General features: G+C 37.6%; 1 protein-coding gene across 2 annotated transcripts in view; it reads right to left on the minus strand.

Annotated features, from left to right (window-relative positions):
• The window catches only part of bmp2k (BMP2 inducible kinase), a 54,010-nt gene that overhangs the window by 17,690 nt on the left and 13,545 nt on the right, over positions 1 to 22,775 (minus strand). For both annotated transcript variants that reach the window (XM_008417765.2, XM_008417764.2), the window contains exons 2-8: positions 10,810 to 10,928; positions 8,832 to 8,937; positions 8,504 to 8,646; positions 6,217 to 6,338; positions 3,236 to 3,317; positions 639 to 771; positions 21 to 124 (exon numbers count right to left, since the gene is read on the minus strand). In XM_008417765.2, the coding sequence (XP_008415987.1) occupies positions 21 to 124; positions 639 to 771; positions 3,236 to 3,317; positions 6,217 to 6,338; positions 8,504 to 8,646; positions 8,832 to 8,937; positions 10,810 to 10,928 (809 nt within the window). The remainder of the gene's footprint in view (positions 1 to 20; positions 125 to 638; positions 772 to 3,235; positions 3,318 to 6,216; positions 6,339 to 8,503; positions 8,647 to 8,831; positions 8,938 to 10,809; positions 10,929 to 22,775) is intronic.

A 22,775-nucleotide genomic window follows, 5' to 3' on the forward strand; every position in this document is an offset into this window, starting at 1 on the left:
GTCGCGCTGCAGCTACTTACTGAGAGGTTTGGGACTGGGCAGTCTCTTCCTGCTAGTTTAAAGGCAAAGTAGGACACCTGGTAGATGTCTGGTCTCTTCTCCTGGTCCGGCTCAAGCATATATCCTGAAACACAGTGGACACGTTAATGTGCAGCTCGCCTGTTCGGCCACACGAGGGAGCTGTTGCGCCAACATTTAAAGGACAAGCAGAGAGGCAGGATCCTGTTTAGGGAAGTGAAATCACTCAAAGCGCCCGGTCTGTCTTGACTGATGGCCCTGGACCGGTTCAAACAGGAACAAGATGTGCAACAGCAGAACAAAGACGAAGAAATCAGCTGCAGATGTTGAAAACACTTTAAAAAAATCCAGTTAATTACAGAAGAAAAAACATATTTCAGGGCAGAGGCTTAATTAAATATTTTACCTCTTTCGAAACTTAGTAGTAGCAATTTTAGCTTTTTTATTGCCTAAAAAAAATAATTCAGTTATTTTGTTTACAAGCATTTCTAATGATGTATGAGAAAAGCTTAAGAGGTTAAAAGGAAAAATCTGTAGATTGTACCAATTTCTTGATTCTTAATCGATTAATCGTCAGAACATTTGATTACTAAAATGCAGCTGCGCTCCAGTGTACTTACTGATTAAGCAGTGCAACCTGGTGGAGAACTTGGAGTTATCTGGAACGATAAAGGTTCCGTCACAAATGGCAACCTGGCTCTCCCCAAATGGAAGTGTGAAGAAACAGAGCTTGTACAACAAGCATCCGAGCGCCTGTGTGTAAAAAAAAATAAATAAATAAAACACACACAAACATTACAAACACAGCATCAGTCCTAATCATCTTCAATCTCATGAATTTTCCAGAAACATCTACAAGGCCTCAGTCGTTATCCAGCCAGCAGACGGTGACAGCTTCTAAAATATAAACGACATTAAGACGACTTTTCGTTTTAAAACGGTTCAAACTGTTTTTGTGGAAACAAAACAGACCTTATCACAAACAAACAAAACAAACAAAAAACTTAGAATTATGTCAAAACTCCATGATTTGCCAGATAAAAGTTTCCTGAAATCTTAAGTTTTTTTGAGCAAATTCAAATCAAAACAAAGAAATGATGGAAGATATTTCTAGAAGACAGACTCTGGACTGAAGGTGTGGCCCAAATTTTCAGCCGCACCGCATTCAACGTCGCAGTTTTACAGGTTATTCTTTTTTTAAATCACTGCCAAATATAGCACTATTGACTTGTAAAATAATTGACAATTTAGTAAACATAGTTATTTATATTAAGAAGAATTTTACAATAAAAGTAACTTACTGAGAAAGTGTTTAAAGTGCTTCAAAGGAGATAAAAGTTTAAACTGAAAAAAATCTCAGGATAAACTAAATGAATGAAATACTAAAATAAAATGTAAATTATAAGTTATCTTACAAAAGTAATTTATTAATCAACCACAGGAAAAAGTCATTGGTACATAGAAAAGGCTGTAAAAAAACTAAAGTTTGAAGCAACAGTAACTTTTTCAAGTGAATATGTGAAGTAATAAAGTATTTTTCACTTTGATTGATTATAAGCTTCTCAAACCAAACATTTCATTCAAATATTTTTTCTAATAATAAAATATTTTGGACTTGAAGGGAAGATTTCCTCCTGTAATATTGTAGGCAGCATTAAATTTCACATCGTCTGTTTGTTTGTCAATTACCGATTTTGAGAGGATAGAATAGAGAAAGAGAGTGGAAATAAAAATGTTTTTTTTTTCATTCTTCATTTTGTTTTTTATTATTATTCAGAACTGGGAAACACATGAATTCCTCATATTTCCAGACTGAAGAGGCCTGGAAGTAAAAACCTTCAGATAAACGTTTCACTGCAGATACAAACATGCACCAGTAGGGGGCAGAGTTTCCCCTTCTGGATTAAAATCAGTTTATAAAATCAATAGACAGAATTAAAGTAATTATAGCTTATTATTAGAAAGTGGTATACAATATAAAATAGAGCACATCAAGTAATTTTGGGAAATAATTTAAAATATGGACACAAAAACTGAACCATGGAAAGTGGAGGCAAACGGTTGCATGTTGACTGCAAGAAATGCTTCACATTAGTTTCAGTCTTCAACTTTGAAAATCTGAGATACAAACTTTTGAAACATAAAAATTCAAAGTAGATAAGATAAATATGCAGACTTTAATTAAACCAGCAGCATGACTGGGAAGAACTGAAGCTGGAAATTTTTCCTCAGAAGAGAATAAATGAGGAATCCACATGGAAAAAGCTCAGCTGCAGATAAGCAACACGCTGGTGATACAAACTTCAAAGAATTAAAACCTTTTTCCCTTTTTCCACAGTTCTGCACTCAAAAAGCAATTCCCATCTGGTGCACAACTTCAGGTCAGTTAGTTTAGAACCCAAAAGCTTTTATGCAAAGATGAGAATTACGAAGTGCACATATTGCAACTAACGATTACTGTAGTAATCAGTTATTCTCATGATTAATTCATTAATCTGATTACAAATTGCCACATTCTGCAGCGGTTTCTTTTAACTATTTAAGCCTTTTTAAATAAAATTCTAGAAAACCATTACAAATGCAAATAAAGAATTACATTTCTTTTGTTAAATAAGAAAAAAAAAACGTAAAATAAATGCAAAAATGTAGATTTTTTCAGTGAACACTTGATCATTTTGTAGGAAACGATGCATCTGCAGCTAAAAAAAACTCAGCTATTTCTGCTTGACTTGCCAATACAATGAAAGGCTAATCTGTTGATTGATTATTAATAATTGGGGGTTTTGGGCACTTCAATAGTTCTGGGTTAATATATTAGAGACAAAGGTGTTTTCTGCCCCATCTTATGTGCAAATTGCATATTTCTGTACAGTTTCGATTTAATTAATCCTTTAATTGTTTTGTTAATGTTTTTTTTCTAAGTCAGTATTCTCCATGTATTAAGATAGTGGATTATTTCAGTAATCACTTAATCACAATTAATCATTACAGCTCCGATATTCAGCATTTACTTCTAGCAGCTACTCAAACCTTCAAACACATAAAAGTCCTGGGCGGGGAATCCTAATCCTAATCTCAAACCGAGAGCAAACAGGACAGAGTTCTGGTTTGTTTCTTTATGGAGGAACGGACAGATTACTGGAGAGGAGGAGAGGGAAACGCCCCGGGCGAGCGGAGAGAGGAAGAACCTGTTGGGTCAGAGTGACGCAGAGCTTACCCAGATATCAGCCTTAGTGGTGATGGCTTTCCCTGCGTACAAGTTAATCATCTCTGGGGCCCGATATGAGAGGGTCGTGTACCTGCAAGTACAGAGACAGGTCAAAGGTCAGACTACAAAGATTTGGCTTGTTTTCCAACTCCATGTTGGGAAATATTTATTTTAAAGTGAGAAAAAAAATTACATTTTATTTAGCATTTCATTTTCTTTGGTAGGAATGTGATGTCAAAAAAAAAGTCTTGGCTACTCTTTAAAATGGTAAAGAGTAGAAAACACATCAGTCAAGCTGTGTGTGTTGAAGCCAGGAAATCGTATCAAAACATAACAATGCTCCAATAATCTCAGCTTAAAGTTAAGCAGATGGTATATCCTGTTGGGCACGGTGCAAGATCTGTGATGCTGTGGGCCTGTTTTTCTTCCCAAAGTACACAATACTATGACAGATCAGGAAAATAGAGTTTATCTGGGGGATAGTGATCCAAAACATACAGCATAGATAAAACAGAAACTGTTCATTAAACACAAAGTTAGAGAAGAAAAACTATTATTTCTCAGTCATTCATCATGTCCAAACATATGTACTTAGATTTAATTGCCTTATTTTTCTAAAAAAAAAAATTCTGTGAGAAATTGTGCTACTAAACAAACCGGTACCAGTTCATTTGATCAGTTCTTGATTTTAAATTCAAAGAACCTTTTTTTTTTGCATTTCGTCTGGTGAAGCTCGGCTGCGTTTCTGCAGGATTTGGTGATGATCTGGTCTGATTATCGAGCTGAAAAACCTTTCGATGCAGTTAGACGCGACACTCAGAGCGGTGAAACTGAAACGTTCTGTCCGTACCGACAAATATCCTGCTTCCTGCTAAAAGACTGCAGCTGAAACCAGATGTTTACATGTATATAGAAATAAAAAACACATCGGTTTATTTCACAAAGCTACAATGGCATCAGCAACTGGATGTTACTACTGTCAAAAACCACAAGACGACAGTGACAGGAAGTAGTTGGAGGATGATTTTAAGGACTTTATAAGGAATTTATTCACGTGATTTTAATTGCATTTCTTATTTATTGGTGATACCATAATTGAAATATTATGTTTCTTTTTACATTAGCAGGATATTGACAAAGTTTTGAAAACCTACTGTCAAAAATCACAAGACGACAGTGACAGGAAGTCAAATGTGTTCACCCAGTCTAGATTTACCTTTATGCATCACATCCAATGATTTAAAATGTTTTTCTTTAACATTAATGATGCTGGAAGCAAACTTGCAGGTAGAGATTTAAAGAAACGAGTCACTTTAAATCTAATAAATCAAAAATCTACCAGAATAAATCAAAGTGTTTCCTGAGTCAGGGCAGCCAGCGTTTCTTCTGACTGATCTGATGCAGACGGCAGGTTTACACACAGCCATAAACCGCTGATAAGCGCCACACGTTGCACTTTATTCCAGCTGTAAATGTGGGAAAGTTTACAGGAGAGGCCGACGGCGCGATCAGAGATTTTACTCTGTAAATATAAAACGCACAAAGGAGAGCAGCAGAGAAAGTCTGCAGCAGTGACCGCCTGATAAACCACCATTTGCAAAGGGTCAATAAAGTCTTGTTTGCCGCCGCAGGATTGATGGAGGAGTAACTGTGATGCTGCTGAGATCTGCTCCCCGAGTGAAAAACGTAAATTATGTCAATAATTCAATTCAGTAAGTGACCTGTATATATTTATTTAACACAAAGTGACACATTTCAGTCATTTATTTCTGCTAATCTCCAGGATTATGGCTCACAGCTGCGAAAGACAGAGGCAGAGTGTGTGAATGTACTCCAGGGGATATTCAGTTGTTGCTTTTTTTATTGTGAAATAAATCAAATACAGCTGATGAGATTAAGAGAACAATCAGAAAAAATAAAATGAGTGGAAGGAAAAACTATGTTCTTTACACTGCAAAGACAAAATCTTGCCAAGTATTTTTGTATAAATTCTAGTGAAAATATCTTAATACAATTGAAATAAGACAAATCTAACTTCTAAGTAAAATTTCAGCATGATAGAGGCACTTGTTTTAAGTAAATAATTCCTTAATATTAATGAAAAACTACTTGTTGCATTGGCAGAGAAATTAATTTATAACATGGGAAAAATTTTATTTTATAAGTGAAATAATCTGCCAATTTTTCATCACCATTAAGGAACTGAGGTCTTACTTCAAATGCATCAAGATAATTTACTAGAAACTAGACCAGAGATACTTGGCAGGATTTTGTGTTTTTGCAGTGTGTGAAGCTACGACGCTCGGTAGCTGCAGTCCACTCCTTGTGAATCTCTCAAACTTTTCTTGTTCACCGTCTTCTGCCGCACTTTTTCCTTCTACTCAACTTCCCATTAACATCTTGCTTCTCTAGACTGGACGTGTCGGCGCCGACACCTCTAAATTTGCAGTACCGTAATTCCGCCACACGTAGCGCTATCTGAAAATTTCCAACGGTTTCTGAAAGGGCAGACGTTGCACTTTCCAGCAAGTACCGGGTTAATACGGAAACTTCGCAGCTGCAGCTGCAGAGAGCGTAATTAATCGGGGGGCACTCGTTTAATAGACGGTATATTGCGAAAATAATTAGCTGGATATTGAAAGTTCCGGTTGTTATGGATACATGGGTAAGTATATCATCTCACAGGACATTTAAAGAACTACTTACAATTAAAATAAGGAAGATTTATTTAGGCAGACGCTCGAAAATCCGGCGCAACAGGGTAAAAGCAACGACCTCCATCATTGTTGGGCGAATTTTACTCAAATATTCTCAGAAACTGAACTACATGAGTAACAATCAACAAAAACACTTTATCACTTTGTGTTAGTTTTTTTTCAATTAAGTTACTGAAATAAAGTAACTTTTAAGGACATTCAGGTGTATTGAGATGAACCCATGAAGGAACATTTCTTTGGTAGTGAAAGCCAAGCGTAGCGCTGGTAGCTTACTTCTTTATCTCATCCTCCACAGCCGTCACTCCGTCTTTCAGTGGCAACAGAACCTTATGAGTGGAGCTGCCGAAGTCACACAGGACGTAGTTTCCCTGGTCGTTCAGGAGGATGTTTTCAACCTGACGAACAGACAAAACCTTAGAAATGCCAAAACTTTTGTTCTGACTACACCTGCAGCGTTAACACAGAGTTCGCAAAGTTCAAGCACCACAAAACCCATTTATAACCAAGTTTTCATACTTTTCCAGAGAAAACAAAAAAAAAAACTATAAAAAAAAGAACTAAAGAAGACAGTTTCAATTCACTATTTTATAATATTTATTGCAAAAATACAACAAAATATTTTAAAAGACACCAGATAACCCTGCTTGGTCACAGAAAGTTACAAAAACATATAATACCTGCGTAGACTTTACCATATATTTTTTTTACTCTTATTGAGTGATTTCTTGGACAGTTACTTTTTACTTTTACTTAAGTAAAAATATGTTGAAGTCAGCTTGAAGTTTAGATGCAGCAAATCAAACAAAACAACATCAGATGAAAGAAAATCACTAGAAAATTTTTTTTTTATGTTTAAAATAATGGAATAAAAGGAAAAAATAAAACTTAAACACCTTTCTATTTTTATAAGATAAAATTCCGGTCCATACGTCTCCAAACCGAGTAGGAGCCCTGCTCACCAAACAATGCAACATTTTCCAGCACAACAGGAAGTCCCTGCTGTTTTTTGCATGTTGTAAATGCCGTTTCTGTTTGGTGCACAGATGTTTGTGAGAAAGTGTTGTCAAAGGTTGAGAACTAAATAAATTCACATTTAAAAAAACAAACAAACGGAGGCACTCGGTTTGCAGTTTTCTGAAACTCTTCCTAGACGTCCTAACCTTAACCCAACTCAACCGAGTGGAGAATTGATTACAAGAAAAATCAAACATGTTGGCATAGAAACCAGATGTTCAAAATATATAACAAGAGCGTCTAATGTTTGCATCTGTTGTCAGCTCGGAGTTAAGGATTTGTGGGGGTTTTTTTTGCAGTCTCACTTCCCCTGGCGATGCGTGACTGGGCCTCCACGCTCTTTTGTGTCCCTGCAACGTTACGTAAGCTGTGTAGGCAGAGCAGATAGACGGCAGACAGAGGACAGGCCTCTGGAGCTGAAGGGACCGCACTGTTCAGAGGCCCGTCCAACTGGACGCAGCACAGCGGCCCACTGATGGGGAGAATTCAAACCAGGGTGGGAAAGAACCACCAGACTCCGAGCATCAGCAGAACCGAGGTGAAAATGGCTCCCCGCCAAACTCCCAGCACAAAATCCACCCTATAAAAATTAAATCAGTCGACAGCTTTCCTCTTAGTGCAGCACACTGAATGTAAAAGGAAAAGCGGAAGAACGAAGAAGAAGAAGTGAAATTAAAGCGAGGCTGCTGATCAGACAGGTTTAAATCCCCGTGTTTTTGTTTCTCATGTATTTTATGCAAATGAAAATGGATGTAGCAAATGAACCGCAGTGTGTAAATGGGTTTAGTTTACGGATCTCACGATTAAAGGCGCATTTATTCCTTCTGGAGTCGTTTTCTCAGTCAAAATACAGACAAGAGCTGGGCAATACAGCTTTTAAAAAAATAACATAAAATTTGACTTTTTTCATGCAAGAACAGTTTCTTTTCTTTTCTAAAAACAATTAATTGCAAATGACACTTTTATAAATATTTTCAAAAAGTGACTTTCATTTCACATCTTCTGCAAGTTGTACGGCAGATCTGACATGAGCAGCTCAGTTCGTCTGGTTCTTTCTTTGGAATAGACACAGTTTGTAAGGTTATTTCAAAGTCCTGATAATCTGATGCTGATGTGTTAAACGATTAATTACATCTATTAATTATTACGCATCTGTAAAGCCTGTGCAGTATAACTGCACACAATGTTCAACATTGCACATTTCTTATTTTTGGTGTTCTCATAAAATTCCAACTTTACTCATATAATATTATGACTTCATACATGCAATAACTTTACTATTATCCTAATAAAAAAACAAACAATTGTTGCCTGGCTCCAATACTCCGCTATAAAGTTGACCTAAATTCAAAGTCCAAATAATTCAAAGTTGTAAAACAGCTTGTCAAACAAGATGTCCGTCCTCAGCAACACGTTTTCATAACCACCAACAAGCTTCTGTATAACTTCGGTCGGATATTCAACCACTGAACTTGTCAGAAAATTCCCAACTTTTTCCGACTCCAAGGAAGCAGAGGAAAAACAGAAAGACATACGCTCTCCTCACCTTAAGGTCTCTGTGAATGATGGGAGTCTTGCATTGATGAAGGCGAGCCACAGCTTCACAGGTATCGCAGAAGATGTGGAGGACCTCCGCCTCACTGAAGCCCACGTTCAACCGCTGATTCATCTGCTTCACCACCTGACCCGCTGCAAAAAAACACAGTTTCAACACAATCTATCCATTTATAATAACAGTTAACTGAATATTTACATGCATTAGGGCTGGACAGTTAATCAATAACTATATATATCAATAGATAATATGTCATAGAATCATCTGTAACCAAGATGGAGGTTTATTTTGATTTTATACTTCCAGAAGGTTTCGGTACCTTTGCAGTACTCCATGAGAATCAGAACCTCCCACACGCTGTCGGAAACGAAGCTGATTGTCGAGTCCAGGTAGCGGACGATGTTCTTGTGGCCCGACAGCTCCTTCTGCAGACGGGAAAAAGAAGAGAGAGTTCAGGATGGAAGCAAGATCATATTTACCAAAATGTATTAAATGTTCTTCTAAAGGGTAGAAATCTATTTATGTAAAAATAAAAACACTTTTCCAGGGTTCTTCTTTTCTTTGGCAGACAATTTAAAGTGCAAATTAATTCAACGAAGACAAATCTAAAAAAATCAGACTAAATCATTAAGGAATGTTATGAAGAATATCATTTTTGAGGTTGGAGGAATATTTTTATTAGATTTTTGTTTTTGTTTTTTGAGGGAAAGGATAAAGTTGGGTGATTTTATTGATTAATCAAATTTTTGAAGATTTAACTTGGGTAAATCTGGACTTTTTTCACCACTACACTCCTTGGGTTTCCATAATTCAGAGCGATGTTAGCATACCCAAGGCGGCCATCTTGTTTGGCAACTTCTATTTATTTGGACTTTGAATTCAGGTGAATCCTATGACAAAACATTAGGGCTGGACTAACGTTTATTATTTATTTTAATTATGAGAATAAAGTCAAAACTACAAGAATGAAGTTGAAATAAAAGAATAAAGTTTTAATATTACCAGAATAAAGTTGTAATAATATGAGAAGTCCTAATTCTATGAGAAATCCTACATGAGAAACAAAAACTTAAAGTGAGAAATGTTGAGCATCTTGTGGAGCTACACATTTTTCTAAAGGAAATATTTCATATTTTAACACATCAGCATCAAATTAACTTGGATCCCAGAATAAATCAGAATTGTTACAGTAACAAATTCATCACGATAAACAATACATTAAATACTCAGACCCGACTCTCAACATTCATCTTAAAAATACAAAAACTCTCCTTCAGCTCCCCTCCTCTGTCATCGTTCGTCATTAATCTGCAGATTTCACTTTATTTACTCGACTCTTTAAAGTGATGCTGTTTGTCGGTAGTTAAAGAGCCAGCATGATAAATAAGTGTGGCGTGTTGTGGAAACCAACACACCTAAGGCAATGTCCCAACAGGCTGAGCTGTGTCGACGTTTAAGGTCAGCTGTGTGTGTGTGTGTGTGTGTGTGTGTGTGTGTGTGTGTGTGTGTGTGTGTGTGTGTGTGTGTGTAACACGTTGTTCCAGATGATGAGACGGCAAACAGACTCACTAAGCAGGCTGGATGGCTCAGATCGAGCTCCTCTGGGTCAAACGCTCATAACAACGGTCAGTCAGCCTCAGAGTATCAGAGATATTAAAAAACACGACCGTTTTAGTGCCGAAAACAGTCTGAGTGTCCCAAAGTAATCATGCGTGATAGATCAGAGTCATTTGTAGATCGACCAGGTGCATTAATCCCATGTCCGCCTGCGCTCAGCTAAAAGCCTTTCACTCTCACCAGACTGGAAATGCTGGGAACCAAACGAGGACGGAGACATTTAGATGCAACCCGATTCATGATGTAATGTTTTACTGTGAGCCACGAAGGTTTGTGCTTCTCCAGGAGCAAAAACTGCATGAACAGTTAAATCCCAGAAAACTGGTGGAAGTTATACTTTCAGATTACACACTTAACAAGCATCCTCTACTGTGAATATCTTGGAATAAGACAAAAGTAACTTGAGAAAAACTTTTTCAGCAAGATATAAGAGCTAGCTTAAAATCAATAATGCTTGAAATTTGCCAATGGAAGTAATAATGATCAATTTTCAAGAATTCTAGACTTAAAACAAACTCATAGCTTGCTGAAATGCAACTTGAAAGTTAGTATTGTCTTGTTTCGAGTGCACCAAGATACCTGAACTAGATAACAGACATTAATAGTTGACAGGATTTTGTGTTTTTGCACTGCAAGCCTTGTAAATATCTAACCGTTGAGTTAAACAGAAAACTTCTCACCATGATGGTGATCTCTCTCTTGTAGATATTCAGGTCCGGCACGTTGTTCACGTACATCCTTTTGAGAGCGCAGCGGACGCCGCTGTGGGTCCGAGCCAGGAACACCACCGAGAAGCCCCCTGGGAAAAAAAAAGTAGAAACAAAACTAATTAAAGCAAATTACCACATTTAACCAGTTGAATGGTGATGAGCAGGAAGAAACAACTCCTTCAACTTCTGAAAAATAAAGACAAATCTCATACATAACATGCAGTTATTAAGGTGGAAGTTAGGGAAGCATCTTATGAGCGTGGTTTTTCTTTTCCTGGTAATATTTTGGGGTCCCAGTAGAAACACGGGGATATTTTGTAAACACTAAGAAAATATTACTCTATGTAGCTAAAGTTTCAGAAATCTGAAATGGCAAAAGGTGTCGCACCTTAACTGAACCCTTTCAACTGCTCAGATTAATGAAGCACAGTCAGTGTTAAAAAGTTTCTATTAAGTTACGGGTGTTTTCACACCAGCTATGTTCAGTCCGCTTTAATAAAACCCCAGTTCGTTTGGGGACGTGTGAATGTGGAATCAAACTCTGATGAAGACTAACAACAGCAAACCTGGTCCGCCTAAAAAACTACGTTTCAGTTTGTTTGAAGTGAACTCTGGTGCAGTTCAAATGCATATATGAATGCATGATTTTAGACTGGGGATCGCTGCAAAATCAGGAAGTGGGCTGGAGCCCAGAGCATTGTGGGTAAATAAAATCAAACAAATGTGACAGAAATGGCTTGTCATCTTTTATCAAAGATAAAATGGGAATCCTACAACTAAACTCTGATGCAACTCTATTTTTGTTTACATTTCTTGAAGAAGAAAGTTGCGCTCTGTGTCTCCTTCAGAGGTTTTTGTTTTTTTCTCTTCAGTGGTTCTTGGTGCAGCGCCCCCACAGGCGAGGAGGGGAACTGTTTGCTCAAAGCATTTGGTAGGTTTGACAAAGTGCAGCAGCTGAAAATATAACAAATGTTGCAATTTTATATTTTGATGCCCAAACAAACCGATTCTACCAGACTACCAGGTGTGAAAACATCTTCGATACGTTTCAGGTTCTTCAGTAAAGGTCTATTTCATTGTTTGTTTGTTTTTTAGGACTTTGGGCTGCATCAGATTATCTCAAATACTTGGTCTGATGTCATTCTGGACAAAACAGAAGCTGTGATGTATAAAACTTTTATTCTGCTTCTGACAAATCAAAAACAGTTTGAGTGATACTTTTCACATACAAACAACCTTAGAGTATTTAAATAAATTCAACCTGAACTGTATTATTCTACACAAATTACAGTTTAAAAAACAGTTTGTGATCAGAGAACAAACATGAGTATTCTTGGTTTTCTCCTGCAGAGGATAGTGACGGGAGCTGGAGAGGTTCTGCAGGACAACATAGAGACTCCAGAGATCCAAAACAGAACCAGCTTTCTGCCTCCAGCCATTCCAATGATCCTCAGATAATATTTTATTGTTGCTTTTATTGTCCGTCTTATCAAAACTGAAATTAAAATCTATGTGGAAGCTCTCGACGCAGCTTTTACTGTGCCAACACAAACAGAATGACGTGTTCAGATTCAGCTCTGATTACCTCTACAGGTGTGCAGACTAAACGTTGGAGCACAGACTGCTCAGCTAATCTGCAGCGTATAAAACTGATAAGATCTATGGCAGGGACAAACGACTTCCTGAAAAAGGGGTGGACAAAAATGTGTCCAAGAAAAAATAAGTAAAAATCCATCCCAATTTTCTCTAATGTAGAAGAAAACCTGAACTCACTGGGCTTCTGTTGGTTTCTATTGTAGCTGTAAAGTAAAAAAACAGGGGACAAAAATAAAAATTGCTAGATTTTGACAGTGATGAAACGATCAGATTAATTGTGATCAATCAAAATAATCATAATAAGTTGGTACTTGATTAATCATCAACTGGAGTAGACGCTTAAAGAGTGATATGCTAAGAGAATAAAGCACTCAGAGCAATAATTAACCTAAAATACATTTTACATTTAAAATAATAAAAGCCTGGTGTGCAAATGTTAATATAAAGCTCTGCAGTTAATATGAAAACCTCAACTTTAAAGGCACTCGTTTCAGAAAAAGTTACATTTAGGGAGCTTGTAAACATATTTTAAGAACTAATTAATTTTTAAGTTTTATGCCTCCAGAGTACTTAACTAACAGCAGCAGCAGTGACGTGCGTTTATCTGCAACTAAACACACTGAGGCAAAGTGTTTGCTTGTATGTAGCTACAATAGTGAGTGAAACAGTAGCACACTTTATCAGATTAGGGATGCTGATGTTGTTCTGCAGCACAGAGCCGGCAGATAATGAGACAAGGATCAATGTTGCTCTGACGGGGCTGCAACAGAGAATAAGCAGCTCAGAGAAACCATGAGAAACTTTAACTCCGATGGCTCGTATCTGTTCTCATTTGGCACCGGGAAGCATCACAGATGACAGAGCTGCATGAAAAGGTTGCAGAAATGAGAGCAAATCTGAGCTAATGCTTGGAAAACAATACCACAGCTTGATTTTTCCAAGTTTCGACAAACGCTACGGGAATCTGTAGGTGCAGAAAACTTGTATTAGCCGAACGTTGAGAACCTGCTGGTAGAAGCCCATTGATTTACTTCGTGTTCCCGGGATCGCTTAGTGGTCAATTAAACGGCTAAATCCAGCTTTAATAGATTTTCTGACGACACTGTTGAGTACAGCACCGTTTAAAAACTTCAATCTAATGACGTCGTCTTACCTTCGTCCGTCCCGAATAACACAAAAAATGACTCGTTTCCTTCTTTTTGTCAAAATTCATGTTTACATTCAATCATAAAAATCCTAATAAAGCTTCTCAGGTTTTAACTGGATGGATAAAAATCATCAGGTCAGAACCAAGGTGGATTAACACACTGAAAAAACATTTAAATAAACCACCATTTAACATTTTATTCCTTAAAATGTGATTATTAAATCTGCATTTCTGTTGATGTGTGAGAATGATTAAATCGAACTAGTGCTGCAACAAAAATATTTTACCAAATCGATTATTCTGATCATTAATCTTAACAAAAATAAAGTACATTCTGCAGATTTTTCATTTAACCATTTAACCTTTTTTTTTTTTTTTTTTTACATATTTGAAATACATTAAAACTTGCAAATAATTACTTTAAAATAAAATGGACATTTTAGTGCCTAAAATACAATAACAAAGCAGCATGTTCTGAGCATGTTGTTCTTTCAAAAATACCCGACTAGAGTGCTAAAAAATTTAAAAATCTCTAAGGGAAAAGCTACAGACAGCAAGATATTTGAGGTGAAATGAAAAGTGTCCAATTGAAAACCTTGTAAACATGATAAAGGTGAAAAAACCCCAGAAATTTTAACATTTCATCCCCTGTTCTCCCTCCAAGCTCAAACTACGTGATCATGATCCACCTGAATCAAAGCTTTGTGTGCTTCCTTGACAGAGACGTCGGTTCCAGATGTAGTAAATCAACGTTAGAGCAGAATGGAGACAAGATGTGGTGGCTGATGGATGTGATGGATTTTATAAGGCGAAATCCATTTAGCCGGGCGGAGAGCCAGGAAGCAGAAAGCAGACGGCTGTTTGAGGTTGTGATGACAAGATGTAGGGGGCGCTCTAATCCTCACTGAAATCTGCACAATTTAAAAGGTTGTTCTCAGAGCAAAATGACCCCTAAACAGATTTAACCCAACCTGTCAACTGGCTAATAGTACAATCAGCGTCAGATGGGATTTACAGCACATCCAAAGGTTGGATCCAACAAAAAGTCAACAACCTAGAACCATAAACTGAGCATAAACAGCTTCAGTTTTACATTATAAGCTCTCCTGGTGTTGTAATATTTTATAAAGTGAAAATTTGACAAATGAAGGACATGGCCTCAGCAGAAAACGCCACCAGACTTTTTATCTTTTGGATCCATACTTTGCTCACCTTACTCAGCCTTCTTCATTGTATTTTCCTCCACAATAACAACTTCATTAAAATAAAATTCTACAACAGGTAAGACTGGCACTTGTCCAGCATAATACCACAACAAAATTTAAGACCAAGGATTAAAGTATTTAAGACCAAATTGCAATTTTTTTTAATGAATTTAAGATACTTTAAGGCCTTCATTTTAGATGCATGAGACATTAATGATGTATGGATATCCAGATTAGGTCAGGCTGGTGCTGGACCACCGTGTTTAAAATCTATTAAACCTCCGACTCCAGAGTTTGTGTTGCACCGAAAGCGGCTCGTAGATCAGTGCTAAGTAGTAGCAGCGTCAACAGTTTTCAGAGGAGCTTTAGTCACTCCAGGGGATAAAAACTGACATTTCTGGGGTCCGTTTGTGGCTCTTAGCCACAGCTTTGTGTTTCCCACACTAAATATGACTCTCTGCAATCTTAACCCAAGTAGCACCAAACTTTTGCTTGCACATGGTCTCTTATGGGTTACAACAGAAGTTAGCAAGTGGAGAAGATGAACGTTGTCCTACCAACCAGTGATGAATTGGCACTTAAAGATAAATGCAAAAAAACAAAGCCATCTAGCAAGGGTACACTAGCAGCTTGTTGCCCGTAGCCTCAACCACCAAGTCACAAAAAGCACTGACAAAGTCTTTGCAAAACTCAAACTTTTACCTGAGAGAACATTTCCAGAAGAAAAAACAACCTAAAATATATAAGATTAATTAGTCTTGTCTTGACAAAATGTAAGAACTGCAATTAACATATTCAAAGGCCAAATTTTAAAATGAAATTAAGACATTTTAAGGTCTTAATTTAAGACTTTTTAGCATATCAATTTGCAACAGAAATGAGCCAAAAGCGAAGACGAACATTGTCCAAGCAACTGGAGAAATTTGCACTCAACTGTGATAGATGCAAATATGCTACCTAGTTGGCTGCCTCAATAACCACAAGTCACAGAATGTAATAAATTAAATTTTTAATGAATTTGAGATGTTTTAAAGCCTTATCTTTAGATATATAAATTTAAGAACTGTAAAGGATGGTTTCACATTTCTGTGCCTTTGCCTGTGGCGTTACGACCTTCAGAAAGCAACCTACTCCACCATAATGCTGGCAGCCATATTGCTTTTGTTTAGTTGAATTTACTGTAAAAATGGTCATAAGGTCCTGCACAAACAGACAAGGTTGCACATCAAACTTGTCATTTTGTCATATACATTTTGATGAGGATAGAAGACAATTAAAAACCAAAAAACATGCCATGAGGGAGGACGTAGGAGTCGGTTTTTAAGTTAGCCATTTCTACAAAAGCTGTAAATGGTTAAGAGCCCCAATTAGATGAGCTCGACTTGAAAAAGTAGACGCCATGGCTGTTTTCAAAAACAACTTAGGAAAACAATCACAACTTCTCCGTTCAATACTGTCGTCCTTCCCCTCCAAACAGTCATGGCGACTCATGCGACTCATTTATTGCAAAGACTCAACAAATGAAGACCAACAGTTTAATGAGCTCAGAAGCAGCTGTTCAATCTGGTCTAGTTTCAAGAAGATCCCATCCACCAATGCAGCATGTTTCCCATCATGCAATACAAACTAACATATTGAAAGAATTTTGCTTCAGGACAGAAACCTGCAGATGAGGCCATCCAGGCAGACCGCTCCATGTCCACCAACTGGTTTGCTCTGCAGCTGACTGGGACCATATGCTGCGGGATCAGGTTCTCTCTAAATCACCACCCGGGGGCTTTTGTTGCCTCCCATGACTGTGCCAGCCACGGAAGCTGAGTGCATTATTCTCCCGAGTTGGTTTGGGTGGAATGATTTGTTGTGGAGCGGGCTTTGTGCACTGCATACAAACTTCACAGACAAACAAGGGCCTTTGAAATGCAACAAAACATTTCTAGATGAACAGGAGGCTTAATTTGCAGGAAATGTGTTGGTTTTCAGACTTTTTTGGCCTGTTAAACAACTACCAAAGATGAGCAAATAAGTAGCTCTAAAAAGGTAAATGGTCATCAAATTCCATATTTATATTCTTAAAGTAATTTAATCTCAGGGAATAAACTTCATATTTAGCCCAGAACACTAACGAGTCTTTTCCTTTAAACACCTTACTAAACTCCAACAATAAAAATTATAATTACTTTTCAATATAAAAGAAATTCTTGAGCAAATTTTAAATCTTAAAAACACATATTGATCTCAGGTTGAGAGTTCAGTTTTTATTCTTTGCATACACAGCGAGGTTCAGTGCAACTAAATCTTTCGGCTAATGCATGACTGATAAGCATGTCTAACTTACTCAGCTGCCATTAGGCCCAACTAACTGCTATTTCCCCTCTGCTGACTGGCTGCAGGGTGGACAGGATATGTAAAAACGCCGGCATGAGAGCTTGCTCAGCTGTTAGTGACAGTTGGGAGGAAATCCCCAAATCCATCAGGCCAAGATAGGGAAGGGACCAACGTTTCAGCATGGTGCCAAGTTGGCTTTTTTTAAACCAACCACAAGTGAATGTCAAGAATTTTGGACTCCGTCATCATTGACAAGCATGAAAAACAAGGACTATCAGCTAACACAAAGCGCAGCTTTACATCAAACGGTTCCTCTGGACAGCTTTTGATAAATGACGGGGAGGAGGAAACTAAAAACGAAGCCTCCGTGCCTCTGGGAAGATAAATCTACAGGGATAAGATTGTGGTTTCTGCACAGCCGCAAGAAGCAGATGTTCTTTTGAAGTGCATCATCATCCATGATGGCACCGATGACCCATCTTTCTAAAGCAAATCTTTCCCCGATCGCCGCCCCCTTGCATGAACATGAAGTAAGAAGGATTCTCCTACAGCTGTAGACTCTTTAATCTTCCTCAAGCCAACTTTTAGGAGAACAGAGCGAGTCTTTAGCCACAAGGAGGCATTTCCTCCTTGAGGCCCCATCCTGGAACATAAACTCAACACTTCCCCAACATTTGTTTAAACAATTCTGCAAAATGCAATTAAAGTCACATGTGAATAAACTTGTTCACACGATGGTTGTAAACAGCCAAATGGTCTGCAAAAGTCGCAAAAGTCTGGAGACCAACTTTTCAACTCAAAAGTTGTGTTGGAGACCAACTCAAAAGTTGAGCTGAGTTGGTCTCGAATTGGCACACTATGGTCTCGCACACTTGGAGACCATAGTGTGCGATGCTATGAGACCTCTAGTGGCGTCAACTGCCATTTGCAAATAATCGCGCTGCTGCTGTAACTGACATGATGAGCAAAAAAGTATTTCCATTGCACTTTTGTGAAATAACACTTCAATACAACTGAAAACCACCTCATCCTAAGGCGAAAACTTTTTAATCCAAAAATATAACTTTTTTTTAATTTGCCGTGTTTCCATCAAGTACTAGCGTCCCAATCTGATATCGATATTGGTCCCATATCAGCCAAAAATTAAAAGTATCGGATTATATCGGCTTGTGTCCTTGATAGAAGCACTCCGCTCCAGCATTTCTATCCAGAAGACACAAACCAATTGGTTTATATATTAAATGGGTTAGTTGTTCTCATACCTATTGTTGTTGAATATTGTTCTACGAGTATCATCACTCGATCAAGCTTTTTCTAACATTCCACACTACAAAATAAGTAATCAGAGTACGTCTTGATTCCTGCCAATACTCAAAGTTACAATATTGGCATCTCATCAGGACATCGTGTCCCTACATTGCATCAGGACATCCCTACCATTAAGTGGATTTATTTTCAATTTGCACAATGTTATGGTCAATGTAAATGTAGCTACTGAGTACCAGCAACTTTAGGGTTGTTCTCTTCCATGTAGCCAGTAAAACTTGACTGCTGAGGATGATGAAAACCATCAGTCTGGTAAAGGAAGGAGTTGTGCTGAGCAGACGGATTTTCTCTGCCCTCTTCAACTTTAAATCTCTTGACTTCCTTTTCTCACTCAAAACAAGTTCAGAGGGATTTCCTTTATTTTTTAAATCTTAAAACACAGTAAATGTTTTCACCAGAAATCCCCCAGTCATCTTTGAAGACACCACAGTGAGTGCCGCAAGAAGAAATCATACAGAATGCATAAAAAAACTACTTGTTGATCCCACTGAGGCTCACGAACCAGGGAGCAAATTTTATGACTCATGCTGCAACCATCCCATCCATTCTGCTTCTGGTTATCCAAAATCAAGTGGTGGGGGTAACAGATGCAGGGAATCCCAGGATCGCCTCCCCTCCTCGTTCTGAGGCAAGCAGCTCCTGGGAGTCTCCTAGTTGGACATTCCCAGAAAATCTCTGAAGGGAGTTGACCAGGGCATACCTCAACACTTAAACCGAATACTTTTGGAGCAGCTTTGCTGCTCAACGTAACGCTGAGATCCTGTGGCAAAAATTTGTTTCAGTTGCTAAAATCTTGCATCTTATGGTGTCAGCAATGACTTGTATCGCATGACCAAAGGTGAGGGTGGGAACAGAGGGAGTAAATGGAGAGTCGCAACTGCTGTTACAGTTATGATCACTATGAGCCACAGCCCACATTTTGTCTCCTACACATTGTGAAACATGATGCCAGGACTTTTCTTTGACATAGATAAATGCATTTTGCACTAGAGGTGCAGAAAAACAGAACTTATTTTATACAGAATCGTAATTCCTAATCCTGATAATTATGAATCAATTAAAAATGTCTGCTTGATATTTTTGTAAAAGTACATCTTGAATAATTCTTTGTTTTTTTTTTATTTTATTTAAGAAAAAGCCAGGAATCTGAGCTGACCTAATATTGGTAATTTAAGTTATGAAATTTTATGCACAAACCTGCTTTTGTTCAAATATAAACTGATACAGTATGGAACCTTTCAGTACATGTTCTACTTGTTTACAAGGTCGTCTCCTGTGGTCAAATAGTTTAAACGGAATCGACAGATTGAATAGAAAAATTTGTTACCAAATTGAATAGTGACCTTAAAAATCGAATTGTATCGCTAAACACTGACTAGCATCTCCATTTTGCTTTTTAAACAGTCTGAATAATCCAGCTTAATTTCATCTTCCAGCAACCAGTTTGGAGGTGTGTGCACACTTCTCCCTAGTTTGGATTGCATGATGCCGTTTGGGCTCCATAGATATTGATCTCAAAGTACAAAGGGCTGGATCATAGTGTGTTGTATTTATGAGTGACGATCTCTGGAAAACATTTAATTATGACAGCATTGCTAAAAAAAAATTACATCAATTAGATTAACCCACATTTTCCAAACATTTTTCTTTGTTTACATTTGCTACTCAAGATTTGGGCATTGGTCCACCATTCATGCTCCGCTGTAGCTGCATAGGAAACCTCTCTTACGATCCTGTTGATCATTTGCCACAAAATAATGATGGTTCTCTGACTGCACTCTAATATTTGAGCAATTTTAAAAGTGCTGCATGCCTCTGATAAAAGCATTCTTTGCCGTTTTACTTTTTAGTCAGTTAAATCTTTTTTGGTCCATTTTGTTAAAGAAAAGAAATTGTCTCGTGGTTATGCACCCCTTGATACACTATTGACCTGCATTGCCCATCCTTTACTATTGCACAGGTACAGATTACCTGCTATGTTTTAATCCAGCCTGGAGTTGGGAAATATGCCTGAAAATTATGATAGTGAAAAAACTCACTTGCTTAATAAGCCTGCAAACAGTCTGAGCCACAGTCCTTTTGCTTTCAGTTAACTTGAGCACTATAATAACCACATTCTCTTTTCCTTGTGAATTATTTGCATTGTCTTAAGAAAAACACAAACCTTTAGTTACTTAGGTCAATAACAGTTGGCGTCTTAACTCTAGGTAATATTTCCTGGTATTTTTTTTTTCTGTCAATGCCAGCTGCTCCTGTTAATTACTAATGACTTTTTGATCCTCCACACTTTATGAAATCCTCTTAGTTTCAATAGAGTCCAATGCAGAAGCGGCTTTTGTTCTCTGGCTGGCTTAATTACGGTGTAAATAAAACTTCAGCAAGACTTTAGAAATCATGTAAAAAGAAAGCAGACTCAACATCAATCAGAAAAAAAGCTCACGTTGTTCTTAACCACAAAATTAAGAAGCAACTTAACTGTTAATTATTCAGACTAGCCCTGTAAGCCATTCCAGGCTAACGAGAATCTATTAATACATCTTTGTTTCTCTCAAGTCCTGAAAAGTTGCACAACAGCAACACTCCCACCTAAAAATAGACGCGCTGTGGTTTTTATCAAGCAGTCAAGACATTCTGCACCCGGTGAGTTTTCTCCTGATGCTCACTGGGTTTCATCCGGAACAAAAGTCTAAAATGTGACAGTTCTAGATGATAAAAAATATGTGGATTTTAAAGAAAGAGCATTATCAAAGACACCTTGTTAAAGAAAAACCCTCGTTAATTTAGGCCACAGAACTGAGGCACTTGTTGCAGGTCAGATAAACCTTGGTGAGAAACTCTGCAAGTGCACGGAGGTGGCAGAGGCATGCTGCAAGTATTCTGGACTTGCAGGATGGCTGTCGCAGTTTATAGTTCAAACAAAAACATCTAATTTCTGTTGTGATTATAAAAAGCAACTTTTCTAACCCTAAAATAGCAAAGTCAGGAAGATGTTCTGACTCAACTGTGCAGAATCCATTAAATTAATGTTTTAGGGGTGACGGGGTTTGTTTTATCCTTGTAAGGATATCCTGCAATCTTCAAAGCAGCTCTGATATTTAAAGCGTGCATAATAAAAATGATTTATCCAGCTTGTGCCTCGTTATTCTTTTCTACTAAATGAAATGCTTTTCACCGGCAAGCTCTTATCTCAGAGCAGGGCTGCTTCTCAAGGTTGCTTACGAATGTCATAGTTTATGGAGGACTTACTGCAGATAATGAGACACGTTTGGAAGAAAAGTAATTTCTTGAATCTATGTATATGGACAATAAATTCAAGTAGAGTTTTTAATTCTATAAGATTGCATTTTATACTTATAATTTGAATATTTAACCTCATGAGATGCAATTTCTGTTATCTGTGACAAAACTGAATGCTTAGTAAAACATCCAGGTCGGTTTTCTGCATCTGCCTATACTTTATTTTTTTTAATCACTGCAATTCTGCAGACTCGTCCTCATTTCTTCAGTAAACATAACCAGTCGCTTGGCTAGAGGAAACTACGAAAGACTTACGTTTACACATCTGTCATCTAAACTTTAGTTCTCCATTCTCTTCTAGCTCTTTCTGTAACTTTGGCTTACATAAAAGCCACAGAGTTTGACGGAAAGAATCCACATGTTTACCCCGACCGAGGCTCAGGTGAGCAGTGAAAAGCCCTCGGAAAGCCGGATAAACAGCTGTTCCAAACCGTTTCGGAGAAGCAGCTCCATAAAAGGCTGCATGAGGTGCAGCGACCGGACTTGTTTTTCATAGTGGGATCAGTGAGCTGGAAGGTTCTGGTAATGAAACGTTTAAAAAAAAAAAAGTCTGCCCTTCAATTGTTACAACTAAACCAACAGAAAGGAGTGGCTCTGCTTTCAGAAACGTTATGGGACTGAGAAAGGCAACTGAAGTAGAGCATTTCAGGTTTAATAAGCACATTTAATAATAAGATTTAATGAGTTATACATTTTTATGGCACAAAAAGAGACATGAAGAAACATTTCTTAATGTGCACCGTTTGTCGCACTGATAACCGAATTAGAACCGAACCGATCAGGATTTTCCACACAGATTTCTCTCTTTAAAGTTTGAGAAGCCAATTCAAATTCTGACTGATTATCCTGAAGGACTACCAGCTGTTCAGAGACTGGCTCACTAATAGAGCTAGAGGTTTACAGATTTATACTCTTATCATCAAAAGCTTATTTCTAAACTTTGTTGGCAATAGAAATTGCTTAAAGTTGGTCTTTATGCACTAAAAGATGAACTTTTGGTCCATAAAAGTTGTTTTATTTACTGAAAGTTGCATAAAGAC

Source organism: Poecilia reticulata, linkage group LG9 (genome assembly GCF_000633615.1).
Source record: "Poecilia reticulata strain Guanapo linkage group LG9, Guppy_female_1.0+MT, whole genome shotgun sequence".
Classification (NCBI taxonomy): Eukaryota; Metazoa; Chordata; class Actinopteri; order Cyprinodontiformes; family Poeciliidae; genus Poecilia; species Poecilia reticulata.